Raw genomic sequence first — 20,563 nt, forward strand, 5'->3', positions numbered from 1 at the left:
ACTCTGTCTTCACATGTAAGATTTCTGTACAAGAACATGCTTTTGGGAAACCACAAAACAATTCTTCTGATCCACAGCTTTCTACAATTGCAAAAAAAATCATTTTTTCAATAAAGGCAATTTTTGTCAATGTTGCTATATGGTAGTGAATGCTGCTTCAAAAAAAATAAAGGATGACATCACACAAAGAGCAGTGGAACATCACAGAAATAGCTAGGTGTTATAGTGGATGAAGTTTTAGACTTGGGGGTCAGAAAGGGATGAGTTCAAATCTGTCTCAGATACTTTCTTTGAAACTGAGCAAGACATTTAATCACCTCCATTTCTTCATCTACAAAATGACAGTGTTGGATTTGATGGTCTCTAAGGTCCTCACCAGCTCCAAATTTCTGATTCTATGATCCTATGAAAGGTTGCTACATTAAATAAATGAAGAACTTTGAAGAAAAACATGAGTCAAGGAGGTTATCAAAGAATTAGATGACAAAAAAGAGAAGATGGGCTGGTTGCATTGAAAGAGCAAAAATATGGCCAAAGTGCTTAATTAGTATATTGGGCCTCTAGCAATCTTGGTGGACCTCCAGTGGTTTACATCTGGGAGAATATGCATAAACTATATTTTATAGATGGCTTGAGTCGAGATCATTGGAGGCAACACCCACATCAATTAGACCGCAGACCTATTTGAGAACCTAAATATTTATTACAAAAGATGAAGGAAAGAGGAATTAACAAGAGAACCAAGATAATTCTACAATGAGGGATTATCAATGATGGATCAATTCATATGGACAGGTACAGAGTGAGTGGTCTGATTCATTCTCCCTTCAGAGCATGAGTAAACATTTTGTGGCTATTTCATGTTCCCTTACTTCAAGGTGAAATAAAGGTTTTCATTTGGTTTCTGAACCAGAACTGGTGTAGAGACAAAAGGTGCCAATGTTTTAATCTAATTATTTCCCCCACCTAAATGCATTGCAGGGACAAGGCAAGGACTAGTGTAGAGAGAGTGGTGGTAGTAGTGGGGGCATCTATTGGCAGCCTCCTGCCTCTCCCAGGTCAACATAATATCCATGATCATATAGCCACCTTGCTGTTGCTTTTGTCTTTCTTGAGTCTATCTTTTCCACCTTAGGTGATGGAGGACTAGAGACCTCACAAGCTCTGAAAAGTTGGAAGAGTATCCAGTTTGGACTCAGCCATGAAGCTAAAAGTAAATTGCTAGCCCCTTTCCAGCAGTGGATCAACTAATATGTATTACAGGTAAGGGAGCAACTCAGTCCACCTGCTCTGATGAATTAAAAAGTGAAAGTGGAGGAGTGAATGCTTTATAGCATTAAGTAACAGCTTCAAGTTTGAGCTCAGTCTTCTCAAGGACAATGGTACTGTAGAAAAGAGTGTGCTCCTATTTCAAAGGTGTGTGTCTCTGTGTGTGTGTGTATGTTTTATACTTCTATTCATGTTATATCTTCTCAGTAAATATTGATTCAAAAAAGCTAATTGATGCTATTTGATGAAATTATACTGGTATGCTTATCAGTGGATCAGTCTATGGTGTAAGGGAGATACTAACTATAATTGGTAATTAATGATGTAGAAAATACATCAGAATCGGGGTTTGAACTGACAGCATTAGAAAGACAACACAAACCTTCAGGGGGTCCCTATACATCTATAGGTTGAAGAACAAAGCTCTTTATGAACCAGATTTTCTCGAGTTTCCAGATGTGCTAAGTGGCGCAGTGGATAAAGCACCAGCCCTGAATTCAGGAGAACCTGAGTTCAAATCTGGTCTCAGACACTTAACACTTCCTAAGTGTAAGATCCTGAGCAAGTCACTTAACTGCAATTGCCTCAGGGGAACAAAAACAAAGGTGACCAGCTTATATTAATTCAAAGAGGTTTTTGGGAGAATTTACATTATTAATTTTAGCTCAATAGATACATTTTGTCATTTTGTAAGACATTAAATTTGTTTTAAATACTTCATAATCATATAGAACATTCTAAAAGTCTTTGTGCATATTTAACTTTTCATAGCTTTTAAATAAAAAATAAAGCTTTGAAAATTTAGAGCTGTACCAAGACTTTTGGAAGCCTATATAGTGTTTTAAGATTATAAAGAATTTTTTACATAAGAACTCTGTGAAATAGGTTATGTAAATTTTCCAAATGAAGAAACTGAGGTTTGAAGAGATTACACAGTTGATGAGTGTGAGAGCTGGGGTCTGACTGCCAAAGCCTCAAGTATAATGTTTTTTCCACAATGACACTATACCCCCTAAAAATTCAACCAAGCTTCTTTTTTCTCCTCTAGGAATAAATGTAATGAAATTCTTTAGAACTGTAGCCAGTTATTTCAGAGAACTGAAAACTTAGAATTGGGAGCAGATAAAATAAATTATATTAATGTCTGGAATTGTAAAAGACAATTGGGGAGGACACCAGAATAAGAATAAAAAGATGAACTAGAAAAATTATATTCTAATTGATTGCCATAGCCAGAATATATTGGAATATCATCAAAATAAATATTTCTTAGAATTTAGAGTACTAGGTATGTGTGTATATGTACAAATATATTTATATGTACCCATATACCCATTTTTGATGACAAGAGGAAGATATGTATAGATATGTATACACATACCTATATCTCACATATATGTACATAAATATATACTACATATTTATATTTCTGAGGGAAAAGCAACATGATTTAAATCAGTATGAGATAATATATAAAGTACTTTTCAAATCCTAAAATGCTATATGTTTACTGGATATTAGTATCATTAATTGTATCATTAATTTTTTAATATTTTTTAAAGAAACTCAAGAGGTTTAGATTACGCTCCTATTATTTAATATATATGATTAGCTCATTTCCAAAGAATCCATCATTAAATTTACCTTTAGAAGGAGGGTATACCAAGGGGATTGAAGGATCATAGATTTAGAGGTACAAGACAGAGTAATTCAATCAGTTTATGTACATGATTCTAGTTCATGCTATATTCACACCTTTCCTTTCCTCCCTTCCCCTTTTCCCTTTTCCCTTTTCCCCTTCCCTCTTCCCCCCTTCTCCCATTCTCTCTCTCTCTCTCTCTCTCTCTCTCTCTCTCTCTCTCTCTCTCTCTCTCTCTCTCTCTCTCTCTCTCTCTCTCTCTCTCTCTCTCTCCCTCTCTCCCTCTCTCTCCTCCCCCCCCACATAATATTTTAGATAGGGTAGAGAAAAATGTTCTTTAAGTTTTCTAGATTATTAAGAGGCTAGGTATCTTGATGAAAATTTTAAGTGCATTTATCAAGTTGAAGAACTTGAAAAAGTTCACTGGGGATAAGAGTAAGGTGAAGACAGCCGTGGCTAAGGAAACGAGGAAGTGGTCCCTCCTGTTCTTACTTCCTCACTTCTGTATAGATTACATTTGCTCTGCAATGCTCTCTGCAGTACTGGTCTTTTCCTTCTCTTTCCCTGTGTATCCAAAGCTTGAAATGCTTAATAGCTTGAAAAATATGATTAGGATTGAGGGATTCTAACCCATTTCTACCATATGCTTTTCACAATATTTAGTAAAAGAGAGAAATATTAACATCTTAATATCACTGTGAAGAAACTGAGGCAGGTAAATTAAGATTAGGAAGTTGAAACTCAGATAATTCACAGTCACACAATAAATGAGGTAGGACTTTAATCTAGGTCTCCTTATCACATTTTTCTACTAGTATTTCTGGGCAGAAAACTACTTAAGTAACCCAAATATTTCAGAAATGGAAGGACATTCTTCTCTAGTAGAGAACTATTTATTTTTCAGCTGATAAAACATTCAACCAAAACCAAATTCAAATATATTAAACATTAAGGAGGTACCTAGTATGTATGAGATACTATTTTAGGCACTGAGAAGATACAAAGATAAAGAAAAAATCAGGACCTGGAAAAATTTATAATCTAGCCGGGAAGATAAAACACATAAGCAAATAAATATGCAAAAAAAAAAAAATAGAATGAGCAGTAACATTTTTAAGAGGCATAAGGTGACTTTTTAAAATAAAAAGACCATTTTTGATGACAAGAAGAAGATCAGAGAAGGAGTAGTTGGTATATTATGGATATAGAAATGTACAGATATGTTTACCCATATTCCCAATCTGGATACCAATCAACACTAATTCATAATATGTCTTCAGAGTTAAAGATTCAAACAGCCATCACACCTAATAGAAGATATCACATGATTCTATTCTTAAGAGGAGTTGGGCTGTTTATGTTTCCAAATTCTCTCTCCCGCCTAATTTGATCAATAAATTTCATTTTGTCCTCTAGCTGGAAAAACAGAATGTGCTACTAATCCTTCAAAAGAAACCTCTGTCTTGTTAGGATTAAGAGGGCAGAGTCCCATGACACAGCATGGAGTCAAATCTTGGCATTTGAGGAACCTTCCCCCTTTCAAGAATTGTCGGCAACCAGTCAAGTTAGAACCGCATTTTGGCACTTGGACTGAAAATATTACCAGCCAAAAGTCTTGCTCTGAATCTGAATGTATTTTTTCCCCTTCTGAAAACAAGAGAAACACGTGTAGTGAGAACAGCCTTTGTGCTGTTGGAATCTTTTTCTGTCTTCTTTTCTTTTCTTTTCCTTTTATTTCTTTTTTCTTTCTTCCTCCCTTTCTTCCTCCTTCCCTCCCTGCTATCTATCCTTCCTTCCTTCCTTCCTTCCTTCCTTCCTTCCTTCCTTCCTTCCTTCCTTCCTTCCTTCCTTCCTTCCTTCCTTCCTTCCTTCCTTCCTTCCTTCCTTCCTTCCTTCCTTCCTTCTTTCCTTCCTTCCTTCCTTCCTTCCTTCCTTCCTTCCTTCCTTCCTTCCTTCCTTCCTTCCTTCCTTCCTTCCTTCCTTCCTTCCTTCCTTCCTTCCTTCCTTCCTTCCTTCCTTCCTTCCTTCCTTCCTTCCTTCCTTCCTTCCTTTTTCTAGGACAGATCCAAATAAAATGAAAAGGCACTGAGAAAGACTAAATTGATAGGTTTTCTTTATGAGCTTTTCTAGGATTCTCAAGACTCTTGGGGTGACTTGTTAATAAAAAGTTCACATTTAAGAACAGCATTTTGACTGTCATTAACACCACAGAACTGATAAACTCTAGACAGTATTGCTAAGATTGGAAAATCTTCCTCATCTGGTACAACTGCTTGATTCTAAATGAACCAAAAAAGCTGCCTTTGTAGCTGATACCTAGCCCTGAAGTTACGCTAATAAATATAGTAGCATTTTCAGAATTACAAAGCATATACATTTCTCTGCTTATCCTCTCAACAATTCCTGGAAGTTGTTGCTATTCTTATTTTTATAGACAAGGAAACTGCCATTCTGTAAGACTAATAACCTGCTCAGAACCACAAAGCTAAATATCTGAAGCAGGATTTGAACTCAGTTCTTGCAGAGTCCAGGTCCAGCACTTTCTATAAAATCATACTGCCTTTCAAGGATCCTGGAAGAAAGAGGGTACCAAAGCTACTGGTACTTTTTCAGTTGGTCTAGAGTTTACACTGATTAATATCTTTTATAGGTGGCCAGATTTTCTCCAGGAGTTTTTCTTTAACTTAATTTACTGTAAATTTTTCTTTTCTTTTTTTTCTCTTCTCTTATTAAAAAAACACAGACCACTGCAATTGTCTTATTTCAAAACACATTTCAAACACAGTGGAAATATAATCAGAAGTGTCCAGCAACCATTTAAGAAAACCATTGTTGGTGATTAATTAGCGAATACAAATCACTTAATGCTATCCCTTTTCTGGTCCCTGACCTTAACTACACTGGTCTAGATACGCCCACAACTGCTAGCAAATGCAGAAATAGTTTAAAGGTAGCTAGAAAGGCTTTGATTTTAACAATGATATGGTTTTCCTGCTTATCTGAATATTTTAATTGCTTGAAGAATATATTATATAAATAATTAAAACAAGCATTTTCCTAGGGGGGAAAAAAAAACCAAAAGCCATTATGATAATGCAGAAACAAATTTGACTGATCGACTGGGACTGAAGTTAGAGTTCTGTCTCATGCTTTTGACCTATTAGTTCTAAGAGACCCTTAGATATTTGAATAGTTTCATACCTGTGTCCCAGGGTAGCCCCACTTCTGGATGTCTCTGTTAAAATGTCAAAAAACCAGGCATAAAGCAGAGTTTAGAATGAAAATGTATAATCTACGTACCGGGCAGTCTTGCTCCTCCATGAAATGAATTGCTTGTGTTCCTATCGGGCCATACGTAGAAATGTACTTTAACTTCCCATTGACTCAGTTCTAATGAATCTACAATACTGATGTAATGCTTTTTAATGTGGATCTGTTTTCAATTCATGGCAGATGTGGGACACTATTATAGCCCTGGGGATTATCAACTTTAAAAACAAATCGCTGTTGGGATGATAAGTTGAGATGTAGTAACTGCTTCCTGAGGCCTATCTGGGGTTCATTCCAAATACTTAATGTACAATATAATCCCTTGACAGAAAAGGCATTTTTTCCTCCTTAGGTTCTCAGGCTTTAAATCAGGGTTGGGAGATATATCCCAACAAGTTTAAAAATAAAATTGAACTTTCTTAAAAATGTTAAAAAGTGATTAAAAAGTTCCTTCATTCAAATCAGTCCCAGTGGTGTGCTTGATTAATCGAATATAGTTAGTTTTCAAATTAAAATAATGTAGCTCTGATTCATTGTTTTCTTGCCTCAAAGAAGACTAAAGGTAGACTATTCCAAGACTTCCTCATAGCAATGTTCAGAAATTAATTTAACATGATAGGCCTAATGTTCTTAAATTAGTGTTTGTAAATGCATGACTGTATAGTTCTCAAAGAGTTCTTTCTCTACTGGGATCAATGGTGTAAATTTGGTATATGGAACAAGATTTTTACTTTGATCTCACTGACTTGGACATTTTCTAACAAGGTGGATTGTAACTCATCTTTCCTATAGGCCTCTTGTTTATGTTTTCCTATAAATCCAATATAGGGAGTTTTGCCAACATGCTGGGGGCTCTTAGCCTTTGGTTTTGAACATAGTGATAAAGCATTCAGGCTCCTCGTCTATCAGCATTCTCTCGCTCTCATCATTGGTTGCTGCAACCTTTTTTTCCCCCAATAATAAATTCCTCTGATGATAACATTTACATTACTTTTCCTGGGCCATTCCTTGTTTAATTATTGCTGTCTATTCATGTCCAGCTAGCACCTCTCCACTGCCTTTTGAATGATTTTTAGGTTTAACTCCTCTGAGATCAGGTTAAAAAGATGGGCTTTTGTTTCATAATTTTATTCATTAAAAAACCTAACTATGGCTGAAAATATTATATGCAATTGAATGATCCTGAGCAATGAACTCTGTTAGTGTATATGTTGATTTAATTCAGAAAATTTTGTGGAGGTATTCATAGAGTTTCCCTGTTTCTTTGTCTTTCTGGGATAGATGATGATGATGAATGTGTTATGGTGATCTTCATAATGATATTTTTGCCTTTCTGAGTAAGTACTATAAAGGCAAAATGAGCGACTATCCCACAAAGTGCTGTTTTTTGTTATGTTATCTTCTTTTTTTTCTGAGGCTGGGGTTAAGTGACTTACCCAGGGTCACACAGCTAGGAAGTGTTAAGTGTCTGAGACCAAATTTGAACTCTGGTCCTCCTGAATTCAAGGCTGGTGCTCTATCCACTGCACCACCTAGCTGCCCCCTGTTTTTTGTTATCTTTGAAAATGGTAGAAGATTATGTGATGATCAGTTGTAATGGATAGACTTAACTCTTTTTAGCAATGTAGTGATTGAAGGCAATTCTAATAGGCATGGAATGGAAAATGCATCCAGAGAGAAAGAGAAAACTATGGAGACTGAATGTGAATCAAAGTATTTTCAGCTTTTGTTTGTTTGCTTGCTTTTTTTCTCCTGTTTCTTTTTCCCCTTTTGTTCTGATTTTTCTTTTTCAACATGACAAAAATTAAAATATATTTAAAATGATGCTGGATGCATAACTTAAATCAGATTGCTTGCTGTCTTGAAGAGGGGGAGGTAAGGAAAGGAAAGTGAAAAAATTTAGAATACAGAATCTTACATAAAAGGAATGTTGAAAAGTATCTTTACATGTATTTGGAAAAATAAAATATTACTGAGAAAAAAAAAGAATGCTAGGAAATCAATTTTGCCTTTTCCTTTATTTGCTTTTCCATGGAAATCATGTGAGATATATTTCTAACCAATCCTTCTTTATATTTTCTTATTTTAATTTATAGCAAGATAATCAATATTGATAGATGTCATGTCCTCCAATAGTAGTATATGTTGTTGAACATTGAAGCAGAAGTATCTGATTTGAAATCTTGCCCCAGGAATTGACTAGTTGTAAAATAGGGCTTCACCCCTTTGAACCTCAGTTTCTTCATCTGTAAGATAAATATATAGTACCTTTCTCATAGGGTTGTTGTGAGATCCAAATTAAATAAGATATATAAAGTGATTTTGTAATGTTAAAGGGATAGATAAATGCCAGTAATCATCAGCAATGTAATATTTTCTTTAATTTTAAAATTGTTGATTTTTATCATTGTATTTATACCAAAAATATTCTTATCCCTTTAGCAATTCAAGCTTTCCATTGTAACAAAGATTAAAGAAGAAAGAGGAAAAAATGTTTAAATAAAACCACCTAATAGACTGATTACATCTAACATTGTATGCAATATTCAATGACCAATGTCTCCACTCTGCAAGGAGTATTACATAGCATATATTTCATAGAGCAAAACAGCATGAGTGTTTCCTGATATTTGTAATAATGGGATTGTTCCTGAATTTCAAAGTGTGCATTATTCAAAGTAAGTGGATAGATTGAGGGCTGCACGTGAAGTCAAGGAGATCTAAGTTCCAACGCTACTTCTAGCACATAAAAGCTATGTGATCCTGGGCCAGACATATAAAAACAACAATAATTGCAGCAGCAACAACAACAACAATAAGAATAAAGCCTAATCCACTATTTTAATAGAAGTTGCCATTTCAGAAAAATTTTGAAAATATAGAGACTTGGTTGAAGAAATCAAAATAATTTTCAACAAAGGGTACATATTCAATCCCATGATCCTCTGTGTTACTGGAATTACCTTAAAGATGCTTCTAGATATATTTCTTTTTTTTTCTTTTCTTTTCTTTTCTTTTTTTTTTTTTTTTACCTTAAAGATGCTTCTAGATATATTTCTTTCTTTCTTTTTTTTTTCCCCCCCTGAGGCTGGGGTTAAGTGACTTGCCCAGGGTCACACAGCTAGGAAGTGTTAAATGTCTGAGACCAGATTTGAACTCTCTGGTCCTCCTGAATTCAAGGCTGGTGCTCTATCCACTGCGCCACCTAGCTGCCCCTGATATATTTCAATAATTTTATTCAATTTCATAAAAACAGTTATCTAATTATCAGTCCACATAATATTAAATATAAAAGAATCATAGCCAAGTAGTGATTTTCTATCTGAACTCCATTGAAATAAAAGATGAAAAGAATGATCAGTAAAAGTAGCAACAGTAATAATGACACAACCTCACTATTATAGCATTTCAAGGTATACAAAGAGTCTTGACAAATTTTCTTATTTTAACCTCAGAACTATTTGAAGTAGGTGATATTATTATCCCCATTTTGCAGATGAGAAAACTGACACCCATTAGTCCAAATCATTCTGGTTCCAGGTCCACTTCTGATGTTCGCTGTGTGATCCTGGGAAAGTTATTTAATTAACCTCTCAGAGATTTTGGCAATTTTCTAAGAGTATAAATTGTAAGCAAATGCCAATATGAGGGGCAACTAGATGGCATAATAGATAGAATACCATCTCTAGAATCAGGAAGACCTGAGTTCAAATCTAGTCCCAGACATTTAACATTTACCAGCTGTATTATCCTGGGCAAATCACTTATCTCCAAACACCTTTCAAAAAAAAAAAAAAAAAACCCAAAACAAAACTCAAAACAAAACAAACAAACAACAAAAAAAAGAAAATGCCAATTTGAATTGGCAGAGAGAATTTCCTCACTAGAATTCTGAGTTCAGAAAAATCACAGATTCTATCTCTGTTCCAGGTTACATAAAATCTTCTGAGTATCCAGTGCTTTGCCCATATTACTTTATTTTATCCTAAAATAACCTATAGCATATATAAGTATTTTACTCATTTTATAAATGAAGAAATTGAGTAGAGGTTAAGCAACTTTTCTAAGCTCACACAATTGGCATTCATTAGTCAAGGCTCAATTCCAGATTTTCTGACTCTAAATTCAAGGCATTTTCTCTGATATCAGGCTTAGAAAAATATGAAAAGATAATCAATAAAATCCATTTGTGAAGAGGAAGTAATTACTCTGAAATTATATCCTTGCAAAATTTAATTATCATTAGTATTCTTCTGGAAGGTTTGGATATAATTCTGATTTTAGAAAAACTGCAAAGTCTAGACCCAAAATCAAAATGAAAAGAGGGGCCTGGTTTAAAAAATTAGTCTCAATTTGAATTCAAAATAATGAAGAAGCAAGAGAGAGTTATAGTTTTCAAGTGAAGTCACCCAGGTAGGGAACATGTGATGCAATAATCTTAATGATGTAGCCTCAAGAAATGACTTTTCAAAGACTTAGAATTTTACAATGGAAAATAAATATCTGTGATTTGAAAAATAGTAAAAAGGAAACAGAAACATCTGCTGCCATCCACAATCACAATTTGGCCAAATTTAGCAACCAAGAAGCAGCTGATTTGATTTTTCATTTCCACTACATATGCTGTTATTTTCATTACATCTGATCCCCCAAACTCTCCCATGAGGGTTGAAATAAATATCTAAGACATTTTATAGCCATGTAATATACCTTTGGTTTGGGAGTCAAGATTTTCATGTGTGTGTATGATATTGAGCAAAGCTTCTTAAGCTGTGGGTCACAACCCCATATGGGGTCACATAACTGAATGTGGAGATTGCAAAAAATATGATTTATTATCAGTATGTTTGATTTGTATACTTATTTTATATGACAAAATACCTGGGTTTGCATAAATATTTTTTGGGCAAAAAGGGATCAAGAGTGGAAATTCAAGAAGCCCCAATAAAGAAGACAATTTGCATGGGGAGGATGTGAGGGAATATCATTAACAATTTTGTTTTCAATGACAATTGATTGACTTCTCCAGTGAATCAACTGATGATTATCCATTTGAAGTGTCTGTTATTTCACAATAGAGCTAAAACTAAGATGGAACAACTAGAGTTTTACCTGAGGACTAGAAATTCAGAGTATACACCCACTCTGTCCATGTAGCATTGTGGTTTCAATTTGAGGTGGGCTTCTTCCCAAGTGCACCTACTCCAGAAGACCTCTCTACTTCTATCCCTCTTTTCACTTGTCTCATTTTCAAAACAATTGCATACTAATCCTTTCAAAGCATTGAAAGGTTATTCTCAGATTACTGATCCATCAGTGAAGATTGCACAAATAGAAGCAACGGATTCTAGTTTATATACCAATCAAATCCAACAAGCATCAAGGAACATTGACTTTAGAAGCAGAGGAAAGTTCCATTTTTCCCTCTCTGGCCTGTGTATGAGCTTGACTGAGTCATTTATTTTCCTTGGACTTCAATTTCATCATTTTTAGAAAAGAGGATTGAACAAAAGGACTACTAAAGTCTCTTTCAGCTATTCTTCTATTATCCTATCAAGCAACTATAAAGCAAGGTACTAAGCACTGGGAATACAAGCATGAAAGAAAAAGCCTTCTTTGTTCTCAAGGAGTTTACCTGCTATGCAAAGAAAATTGGCCATTAATATTTTTATTGTGAATTTAATCAATATCATTAGCAAAAAGGAAACATCTGTAACATTAAAAGCAGCAATAACAGTGAACTCTACAGCCTTTTCTTATCATTATGATTTACAAACAAATCTTTTACATAATTCAGTGTTCACACATCATTTTAAAATCTACTTTTCACTTTGAATGACTTTGGTTGGACCTCTTTTTATTTTGGCAAATTCCTCATACTTGTCATTCTTAATGACAATATAATGCCCTGTTGCATTAACTTGACACATTCTGAATTTGACTCTTTGACTAATGAATTATTAATTTGATTATTCATTTTTCATCAAGTCATTAACATATATTCACCTTCCTTTCACAGAATTCATTGATAATGCTTCTTAAATAGAAACATCAGTCAGTAAGTTAGAACATATATATAAATATACCAGGCCTATCCTAAGAATTTGGAAGTGAGTGACATTTGTCTTAGTATGCTCTCTTCATTTCTCTTCCTTTACCAGATTCAAATTTTTCTTCTCTCCCTTCCTCCCTTGTTAGGATTACTAGGTGAGAACTCAGGTTGTCTGGACAGTGACAAGGTGAGAATTCAGGTTGTCTGGACAATTACAAGGTGAGAACTCAGGTTGACTTGATAGAAGGAGCAAGCTCATTGGCTGAAGTGGTTCTTCCCAGAAGCCCTTGCATTATCCCACGCCCATTCTCTGGGAGGATAAAAGAGGCAACATTGGGCCTGGAGAGCAGATTGGACTGGAGAAGGACAAGAGTTAAAGAGGAGAAGTCTCTGCATTACATCTGGCTTGACGCAGCTCTCTGCAGGAAGGGAAGTCGGCTCTCTGCAGGAAGGGAAGTCACTTCTCTGGACAAGAGTTAACAGCAACTACCTGGAGACAACGGTTCACTACAGGAAGAAGAATCTGTCTGAGAGATTTGAGTAGACACAGAAGATCTCTTCCCAGAGAGTGATCCAGCAGCTTCTGGAGACGACAGCACGCTACAATTGGCGTCCACATGTGGGGCCAGGACCTTTCCTTATTCTGACAAGGACTTATTCTGAGCCTGACAAGAGGAGCTAGACCAGACCATAGCACTCCCTCTTTTTTCTTTCCTTTCTCCTTCCCTTTCCTTTCTTTTCTCCTTTCCTTTCTCTGTTAGGATTCTTACAAGGTGCTAAGTCACTGAAATTGATAGAGACAATAATTATCTAATTTAGCATGGTTCAGTATGATTGATCAGGAGATGTTATGGGCTAGAACTTGAAACAAGATACTCAGTGGAATTGATGAGGTAATGATTCTCTAATTTACATGTATTTAGTACTTACTATAATTCCATAAGATTCACACCTTTAAGAGAGCATATATAAGGAGGAGCTGACAATCTCACTAAAGGAAAAGCCTGCTCTTGGACTTCTGGGAGATTCACAAGTCAGCACCCCACAAGCCCACTCTCTGGGTGGAGGAGTCAAGTGTCATTCCAACTTCCACCTTTGCACTGCTTGGGGACATTGGGAGGACAAGAGGCTAAGGCTGGCAGAGACAAAGGACTAAGGACAAGAACTCTTGGGGAACCAAGGAAAGAGATAGGCCTGTAAGAAAGCTAACTGAGCCCAAGGAAGGAGACAAGACTTGAAGGGGAAAATAAAGGATCTGGACTTTAATTCCTGGCTGCATTTGGGGTTATTGAACTGAATGAAACTAAGGCTGCCTCCAAAAGCTCCCCAAGAAACCTGCTCCCAGAGAACAATTATATTTTAGAGAACATTACATTTTGGCACCGAACATGGGACAGACAGGATTCTGATTTCAGTGGAAAACTGACACACCAGTGTGGGTAGAACAGTGGCCCTTAAGAAGTGATAAAATTCAGGTATTATTATTTGACTAAGGACACTTACAACCTTCTCTAAGTCCTTGGAATTCCCCAGTATTTGTTGTAAAAAAGAAATCTGGAAAATGGTGGATGTTGACTGATCTAAGAGGAGTAAATGAACAGATGGAAACTATGGGAACTCTTCAGCCTAGACTTCCATCTCCTACTCAATTGCCTAGACAATGGTATCTTTGGGTTATAGACATTAAGGATTGTTTCTATTCTATCCCTCTAGATAAGGAGGATATGAAAAGATTTGTCTTTTTCAGTGCCTAGTATTAATTTAGCTGAGCCTTGTAAAAAATATGAATGGACAGTTTTGCCACAGGGAATGAAAAATAGCCCTCTTATGTGCCAAATGTATGTTGCTGCTGCTCTTGCTCCAGTAAGAAAAGTATTTCCAAAAGTAATATTGTTACATTATATGGATGATATTTTGGGGTGTGCACCTGAGGAACAAATGTTAGAAGCATGTCTACAAAAGAACATAGAAACACTAAGAAACTACAAACTGCATATAGCTACTGAAAAAAATTCAAAGGCATGCTCCTTTTCAATATTTCGGATATGAAGTATATCCTAAGGCACTCACAGTACAAAAGCTTTCTTTAAGAACAGAGAAGTTGGACACCTTAAATGATTTCCAAAAATTAATAGGAGATATCCAATGGATACGTCAGTGTTAGGCTTAACTACCAATCAATTGCAACCTCTATGTGATATTTTAAGGGGAGACACTACTTTAAACTCACCACATCAGCTTACAAAAGAAGTGTAAGAGGCTTTGAGAGAAGTTGAACTGGCTTTATCCAATGTGGTTGAGTCACTCAAAAATCCCTGGAAATATCAGTTTTTGCTACAAAAGAGGTACCCACAGCAATCCTTCATCAAGGAGACAATGTGATAGAGTGGGTGAACCTCCCAACACAACTAGACCAAAGCCTCACTCCTTACCCAGTGCTAATGGCTAGAATTTTATTAAAGGCCATTAAGTGAGCAGTACAATTATCTGGGATAAGATCTGACAAAATATACACATTCTATACTAAAGCACAAATTTTATTGGCCACAGCTCCAAATTTTGCACAAGGGGTTCCATTAAAGATAACCCAGCTATTAAATAACTGGCGATGGATTTTTGAAAAAAGGGTTTCTAAGGTTCCTCTTAAAGGATCAACTATCTTTATAGATGCATCCAAACAAAATATTTGTGCTGTATACTCTCATTATTTAACCATAAAGAGAGTAGTCAAGACTCTTTTTCACTCCACCCAGAGAATGAATTATTTGCAATCATGATAGCTCTTATTATCCAGAAGATATAAATATATTTTCTGATTCAGCCTATTCAGTAGGTGTGGTACAAAGAATTGCCACAGCCCAAATAAAATGTGCAGCTTCTACAATTTATCAGCTCTTTAGAGCAAGTGAGAAAGCATCCAGGTAAAATTTATATCTTGCATGTCCACTCACATAGTGGACTTCCAAGTCCTATTTTTGATGGAAATTCAAAGGCAGATAGCCTTTCAGCTATGTTAGCCAGTACTCCTTTATTTCAGGAAGCCCAAGAATCTCATTTTAAATATCATCAGCCTGCTTATGTTTACAATTTGGAATAACAAAAGAGGAAGCTAGGAGCATAGTAAAAAGTTGTACAGCTTGCCTTCCTTTCCATGATCCTATGCTCCTTCCAGGGAAGAACCCTCATGGTTTGAGAACCAATGAAATCTGGCAAATGGATGTGACCCATTGTAAATCTTTTGGTCATCTGTCTTTTATCTATGTTGTGGTAGATATCTTTTCAGGATTCACTTTTGCAATGCCGGCAGCAAAACAGAGAGCCCTAGTGGTTACTGAATTTCTTATCCAAGCATTAGCAATTATGGGTGTGCCACAAGAAATAAAAACAGATAATGGACCTGTATATACTTCTAAACATTTTGCACACTTTTGTGCACAGTATAAGATTTTACATACCACTGGCATACCTTTTAATCCTCAAGGACAGGTAATAGTAGAGAGAAGAAACCAAGACATTAAAATACTTCTCCAAAAACAAAAGAAAGCCATGGGTAACCCTAGAGAACTTCTAAATTTAGTTCTCTATACCATTAATTTTAAATTTTTGACTAAGATGCACTGGCTCCAGCAGACAGGTTTTATAATCCACCAGAAGGGCAGTGTCCAGTGCGAGCAGCTCCACTATCTTTAGATAATTACCAGGTGATGTGGAGAGACCAAGAAAGTGGTGGATGGAAGGGACCAGATAGGTTAACTGCTTGGGGAAGAGGGTTTGCTTGTATCTCTATAGATGGAGAAGGAATCAGATGGTTGCCAATGAGCCGTATTTGCCTTGTCCATCATAGAGACAGAAAAAGAGAAAAATCTGGAAACAAAAGGAAAAGACCTAAGAACAAAACCAGCAGGAATCATGAGACTGTTGCAAAACTTGAAAACTAACAGGAATCATTGGATTCCTTGAGATAAAAAATTGTTGATAAAGACTGTTGCAGGACTTGAAAACCAGCAGGAATCATTGGCTTCCCTAACAAAGATAAGACTGTTGCAGGACTTGAAAACCAGCAGGAATCAATGGATTTCTTGACCTTAAAAATTATTGATGAAGACTGTTGCAGGACTTGAAAAGCAGCAGGAATCATTGGATTCCTTGAGATGAAAAATTGTTGATAAAGACTGTTTCAGATCTTGAAAACCAGTAGGAATCATTGGATTCCTTGAGATGAAAAATTGTTGATAAAGACTATTGCAGGACTTGAAAACCAGCAGGAATCATTGGATTCCCTAATACAAGATAAGACTGTTGCAGGACTTGAAAACCACCAGGATGAGGAAACCAAACTATCACTCTTTGAAGGTGATATGATGGTATACTTAGAGAACCCCAAAGATTCTGCTAAAAAGCTATTAGAAATAATTCATAACTTTAGAAAACCAGCAGGAATCATTGGATTCCTTGAGATGAAAAATTGTTGATAAAAACTGCTGCAGGACTTGAAAACCAGCAGGAATCATTGGATTCCTTGAGATGAAAAATTGTTGATAAAGACTGTTTCAGATCTTGAAAACCAGCAGGAATCATTGGATTCCTGGCACATGAACTAATGGACAATGGATTCCTTTTGGACTATTTCTGGGATTTATGGACATGCATAATTCCTCATGTTGATTCATGTTATTTCACTACTAGCCTGTGTTATGTTACTATGTGCTTATGTAATTTATATAATTATGTGTAATACCTCCCCATATTGATGGATATTTATGTATACCTGTTTTAAGAGTGAGCCTCTCCAGAAACCTGCTAATTTGATTTGATTTCCCATTTCCTTTGGTGTTTTCATCTCCCTTCCTGAGAAGTCAGAGAGGGTGTGACCACCTCTTCTTTATGATGTCTTTCCTTTTTTTTTTGAGCAGTCAGGGAAGGAGTGATCACCTTCTTTTTTTGGGTTCTCACCTCCTTGAGAAGTCAGGGAGGTCATGACCAACCTATATTCTAAATCAAAAGAAAGCAGGAGATGTTAGGATTCTTACAAGGTGCTAAGTCACTGAAATTGATAGAGACAATAATTATATCTAATTTAGCATGGTTCAATATGATTGATCAGGAGATGTTATGGGCTAGAACTTGAAACAAGATACTCAGTGGAATTGATGAGGTAATGATTCTCTAATTTACATGTATTTAGTACTTACTATAATTCCACAAGATTCACACCTTTAAGAGAGCATATATAAGGAGGAGCTGACAATCTCACTAAAGGAAAAGCCTGCTCTTGGACTTCTGGGAGATTCACAAGTCAGCACCCCACAAGCCCACTCTCTGGGTGGAGGAGTTAAGTGTCATTCCAACTTCCACCTTTGCACTGCTTGGGGACATTGGGAGGACAAGAGACTGAAGCTGGCAGAGACAAAGGACTAAGGACAAGAACTCTTGGGGAACCAAGGAAAGAGATAGGCCTGTAAGAAAGCTAACTGAGTCCAAGGAAGGAGACAAGACTTGAAGGGGAAAATAAAGGATCTGGACTTTAATTCCTGGCTGCATTTGGGGTTATTGACCTGAACTGAAACTAAGGCTGCCTCCAGAAGCTCCCCAAGAAACCTGCTCCCAGAGAACGGTTATATTTTAGAGAAGAGAACATTATATTTCTCCTTTCCTTTCCTTTCCCCTTTCCTTTCCCTTTCCCTTTTCCTTTCCCTTTTCACCTTTCCTTTCCTTTCCTTTCCCTTTCCTCCTTTCCTTTCCTTTCCTTTCCTTTCCTTTCCTTTCCTTTCCTTTCCTTTCCTTTCCTTTCCTTTCCTTTCCTTTCCTTTCCTTTCTCCTTTCCTTTCTCCTTTCCTTTCTCCTTTCCTTTCTCCTTTCCTTTCTCCTTTCCTTTCCTTTCCTTTCCTTTCCTTTCCCCTTTCCTTTCCCCTTTCCTTTCCCCTTTCCTTTCCCCTTTCCTTTCCCCTTTCCTTTCCCCTTTCCTTTCCCCTTTCCTTTCCCCTTTCCTTTCCCCTTTCCTCTCTTCTCCTCCATCCCTCATTTCCCCTCCCCTCTCTTCCCCTCTCTCTTTTCCCCTCCCCTCCCTTCCCCTCCTCTCTCCTCACTTTCCCTCTCCTCCCCTCTCCTTTCCTCTCCTCTCCTCTCCTCTTCTCACCTCTCTTCCCCTCTCCTCTCATCTCTTTTCCTTTCTGATATCTTGGGCAAGTCCAGTAATTCTTCTGGGCCTGAGTTTCCTTATCTGTAAAATAAAGTGATTCATTAGATGGTCTCTGAGGTATCTTTCAACTCTATAGCTACAATCCCTAATCATTCTTTCCCCCTCACCTCAGTCCTTAGCCCTATTCCTAGGATGATCATTAAGAGAATAACACTGAATCTGTTCTGGAAAGAATGGGATTATATGAAATATAAGAGGGAATTGTCACAATAACTACTTAATAAAGAGGATTTGTTTTAAAGATGACTATTTAGAAAGCTTCAGATATGTATGTAGACCTATGTTGAAGATCTATTGGAATTATCCTTCTCCCAATTAGAAATAAAGATAAGGACTTGTGTGATTTCTGTGGTGAAAACCTCCCTGTACCCATTCAGGTCAGACTCTTTGTTAATTATCTGACTGAGTTTTGCTCAGAGCAATGGAAGTCTAAGTAATTGCCAATATGTGTCAGTGACAAAACTTGAACCCAGATCTTTTTGGTTCTACTATACTCACCCAAGCCAGAATTTTAACAAATAACAGTTATAGATGTAGATTAGGATGGCATTTTGTATTTTTAAAGTATTCTTTTGGGAGAAATATGCATTTAGGTTATAGCAATGATTAAAAGGAGGCTGTGCATTCAAAGGAAAGGGGATTACAGAAATCTAGACAGTCCTGCTTAATTTGTGCCTGGATTGAATTTCACAATGTCAGGATTCTTTGTAAAATCAAAGAGAATAGATTCTTTGCAACCCTGAATTTTTTTTTTTTTAATCAAGATATCTATAGAAAGCATGAAAAATTCCCAGGCTTGTGAACTTATCAGACCTTTTTTGTTAACACAAGTGATTCTAGGTTCTTTTTCAAGGCCAAATTGTAGAGTGGATAGAGTCAGAGAGACCAGAAAATAAATGACAACTGCTTGGTACTCTAGGTAATTCTCTAAGATTATAAATTTCAGAGTTGGTAAAGATTTGTATTATTACAAGGTGTTTCTCATCAGGAGCATTTTACTGATGAAAACATAGGTCTAGCTGGGAAAAAAAAAAGGAGACAAAGATGCCCAGTTTGAAATTTCCAGTGTGGAAAATTCCTCCTCTTAAACAGATTAAACGTTGAGATGTTAAATGATTTATTATAAAGCAAGTGAAAGGAAGGATTTGGACTAAGGTCTTCTTGACACTATAAAGAGTCATCTTCCATGTATCTATGTTGTTTCTCAATCAACATTACATCTTCTAGAATATATAAACAAAAGTAAATAAAACTTTACAAAATAGATATACTGAAACAATTTCTTTTAAATTATCCAAGTTGGGGCAAAGAAATAATAGCATCCAAGACACAAAATAAATGTATGTAGAAATGTGTGATTATGCAGCCACTAAGTTTAATCATTCAAAAGATTTAAACCAATTCCTAATATGAGAGGGGGTTTTTTGGGTTTTTTTTTTTTTTATGTTTCAGTTCAATGCAAAGCTAGTTTTGATGGTTGAACTATAAACTCCTAAAAATCAAGGTTTGTAATGAAAATGCTGACAGACGCCTCACTACAGCAGTGCTATTGGGCATAGCTATAGTCATCAGTTTTAATGAGAGCTGTTAATATCACCTCCATCAAAATGGTTGCCCAGGGCTGACTCGTTGGGCCTTGCACAGGTGTTCTCCGCCAAAAGTGTAATGTAGGTTATTACATTATCAATGAGGCACAGATGTGCTTTCTGTCTGAACTGGAGGTGTTGTTATTGCCAAGTACATAACTCTTTCAGCAGGTCCCTGGTCTGTTTGTATCAAGATGCGGTTCTAGTTCAGTGAACCTGAGTACTGCCTTCTGGTTCCCCAGGACACGACCATTTAGAAAATGAGCTTAAGAATGCAAGAAAGCTGGACATGAAAGACAGGTAAATGATTTTTTAAACTCCCCCTAAACACACCTAACAAGCCTTCCTTCCTTTCCTTCCTTCCTTCCTTCCCTTCCTTCCTTCCTTCCTTCCTTCCTTCCTTCCTTCCTTCCTTCCTTCCTTCCTTCCTTCCTTCCTTCCTTCCTTCCTTTCCTTCCTTCCCTTCCTTCCCTCCTTCCCTCCTTCCCTTCCTTCCTTCCTTCCTTCCTTCCTTTCCTTCCTTCCTTCCTTCCTTCCTTCCTTCCTTC

General features: G+C 36.4%; 1 protein-coding gene across 2 annotated transcripts in view; it reads right to left on the minus strand.

The window, feature by feature from the left end:
- Positions 1–20,563, minus strand: part of SASH1 (SAM and SH3 domain containing 1) — a 380,232-nt gene that overhangs the window by 278,797 nt on the left and 80,872 nt on the right. The window contains exon 1 of one of the 2 annotated variants that reach the window (XM_074309593.1): positions 6,209–6,327. The exons of the other annotated variant lie outside the window; for it this stretch is intronic. Within the exon in view, the coding sequence (XP_074165694.1) occupies positions 6,209–6,229 (21 nt within the window). The 5' untranslated portion in view covers positions 6,230–6,327. Of the gene's footprint in view, positions 1–6,208; positions 6,328–20,563 lie in introns of those variants that run through there. 2 annotated transcript variants of the gene reach the window in all.

Source organism: Sminthopsis crassicaudata, chromosome 4 (genome assembly GCF_048593235.1).
Source record: "Sminthopsis crassicaudata isolate SCR6 chromosome 4, ASM4859323v1, whole genome shotgun sequence".
NCBI lineage: Eukaryota > Metazoa > Chordata > Mammalia > Dasyuromorphia > Dasyuridae > Sminthopsis > Sminthopsis crassicaudata.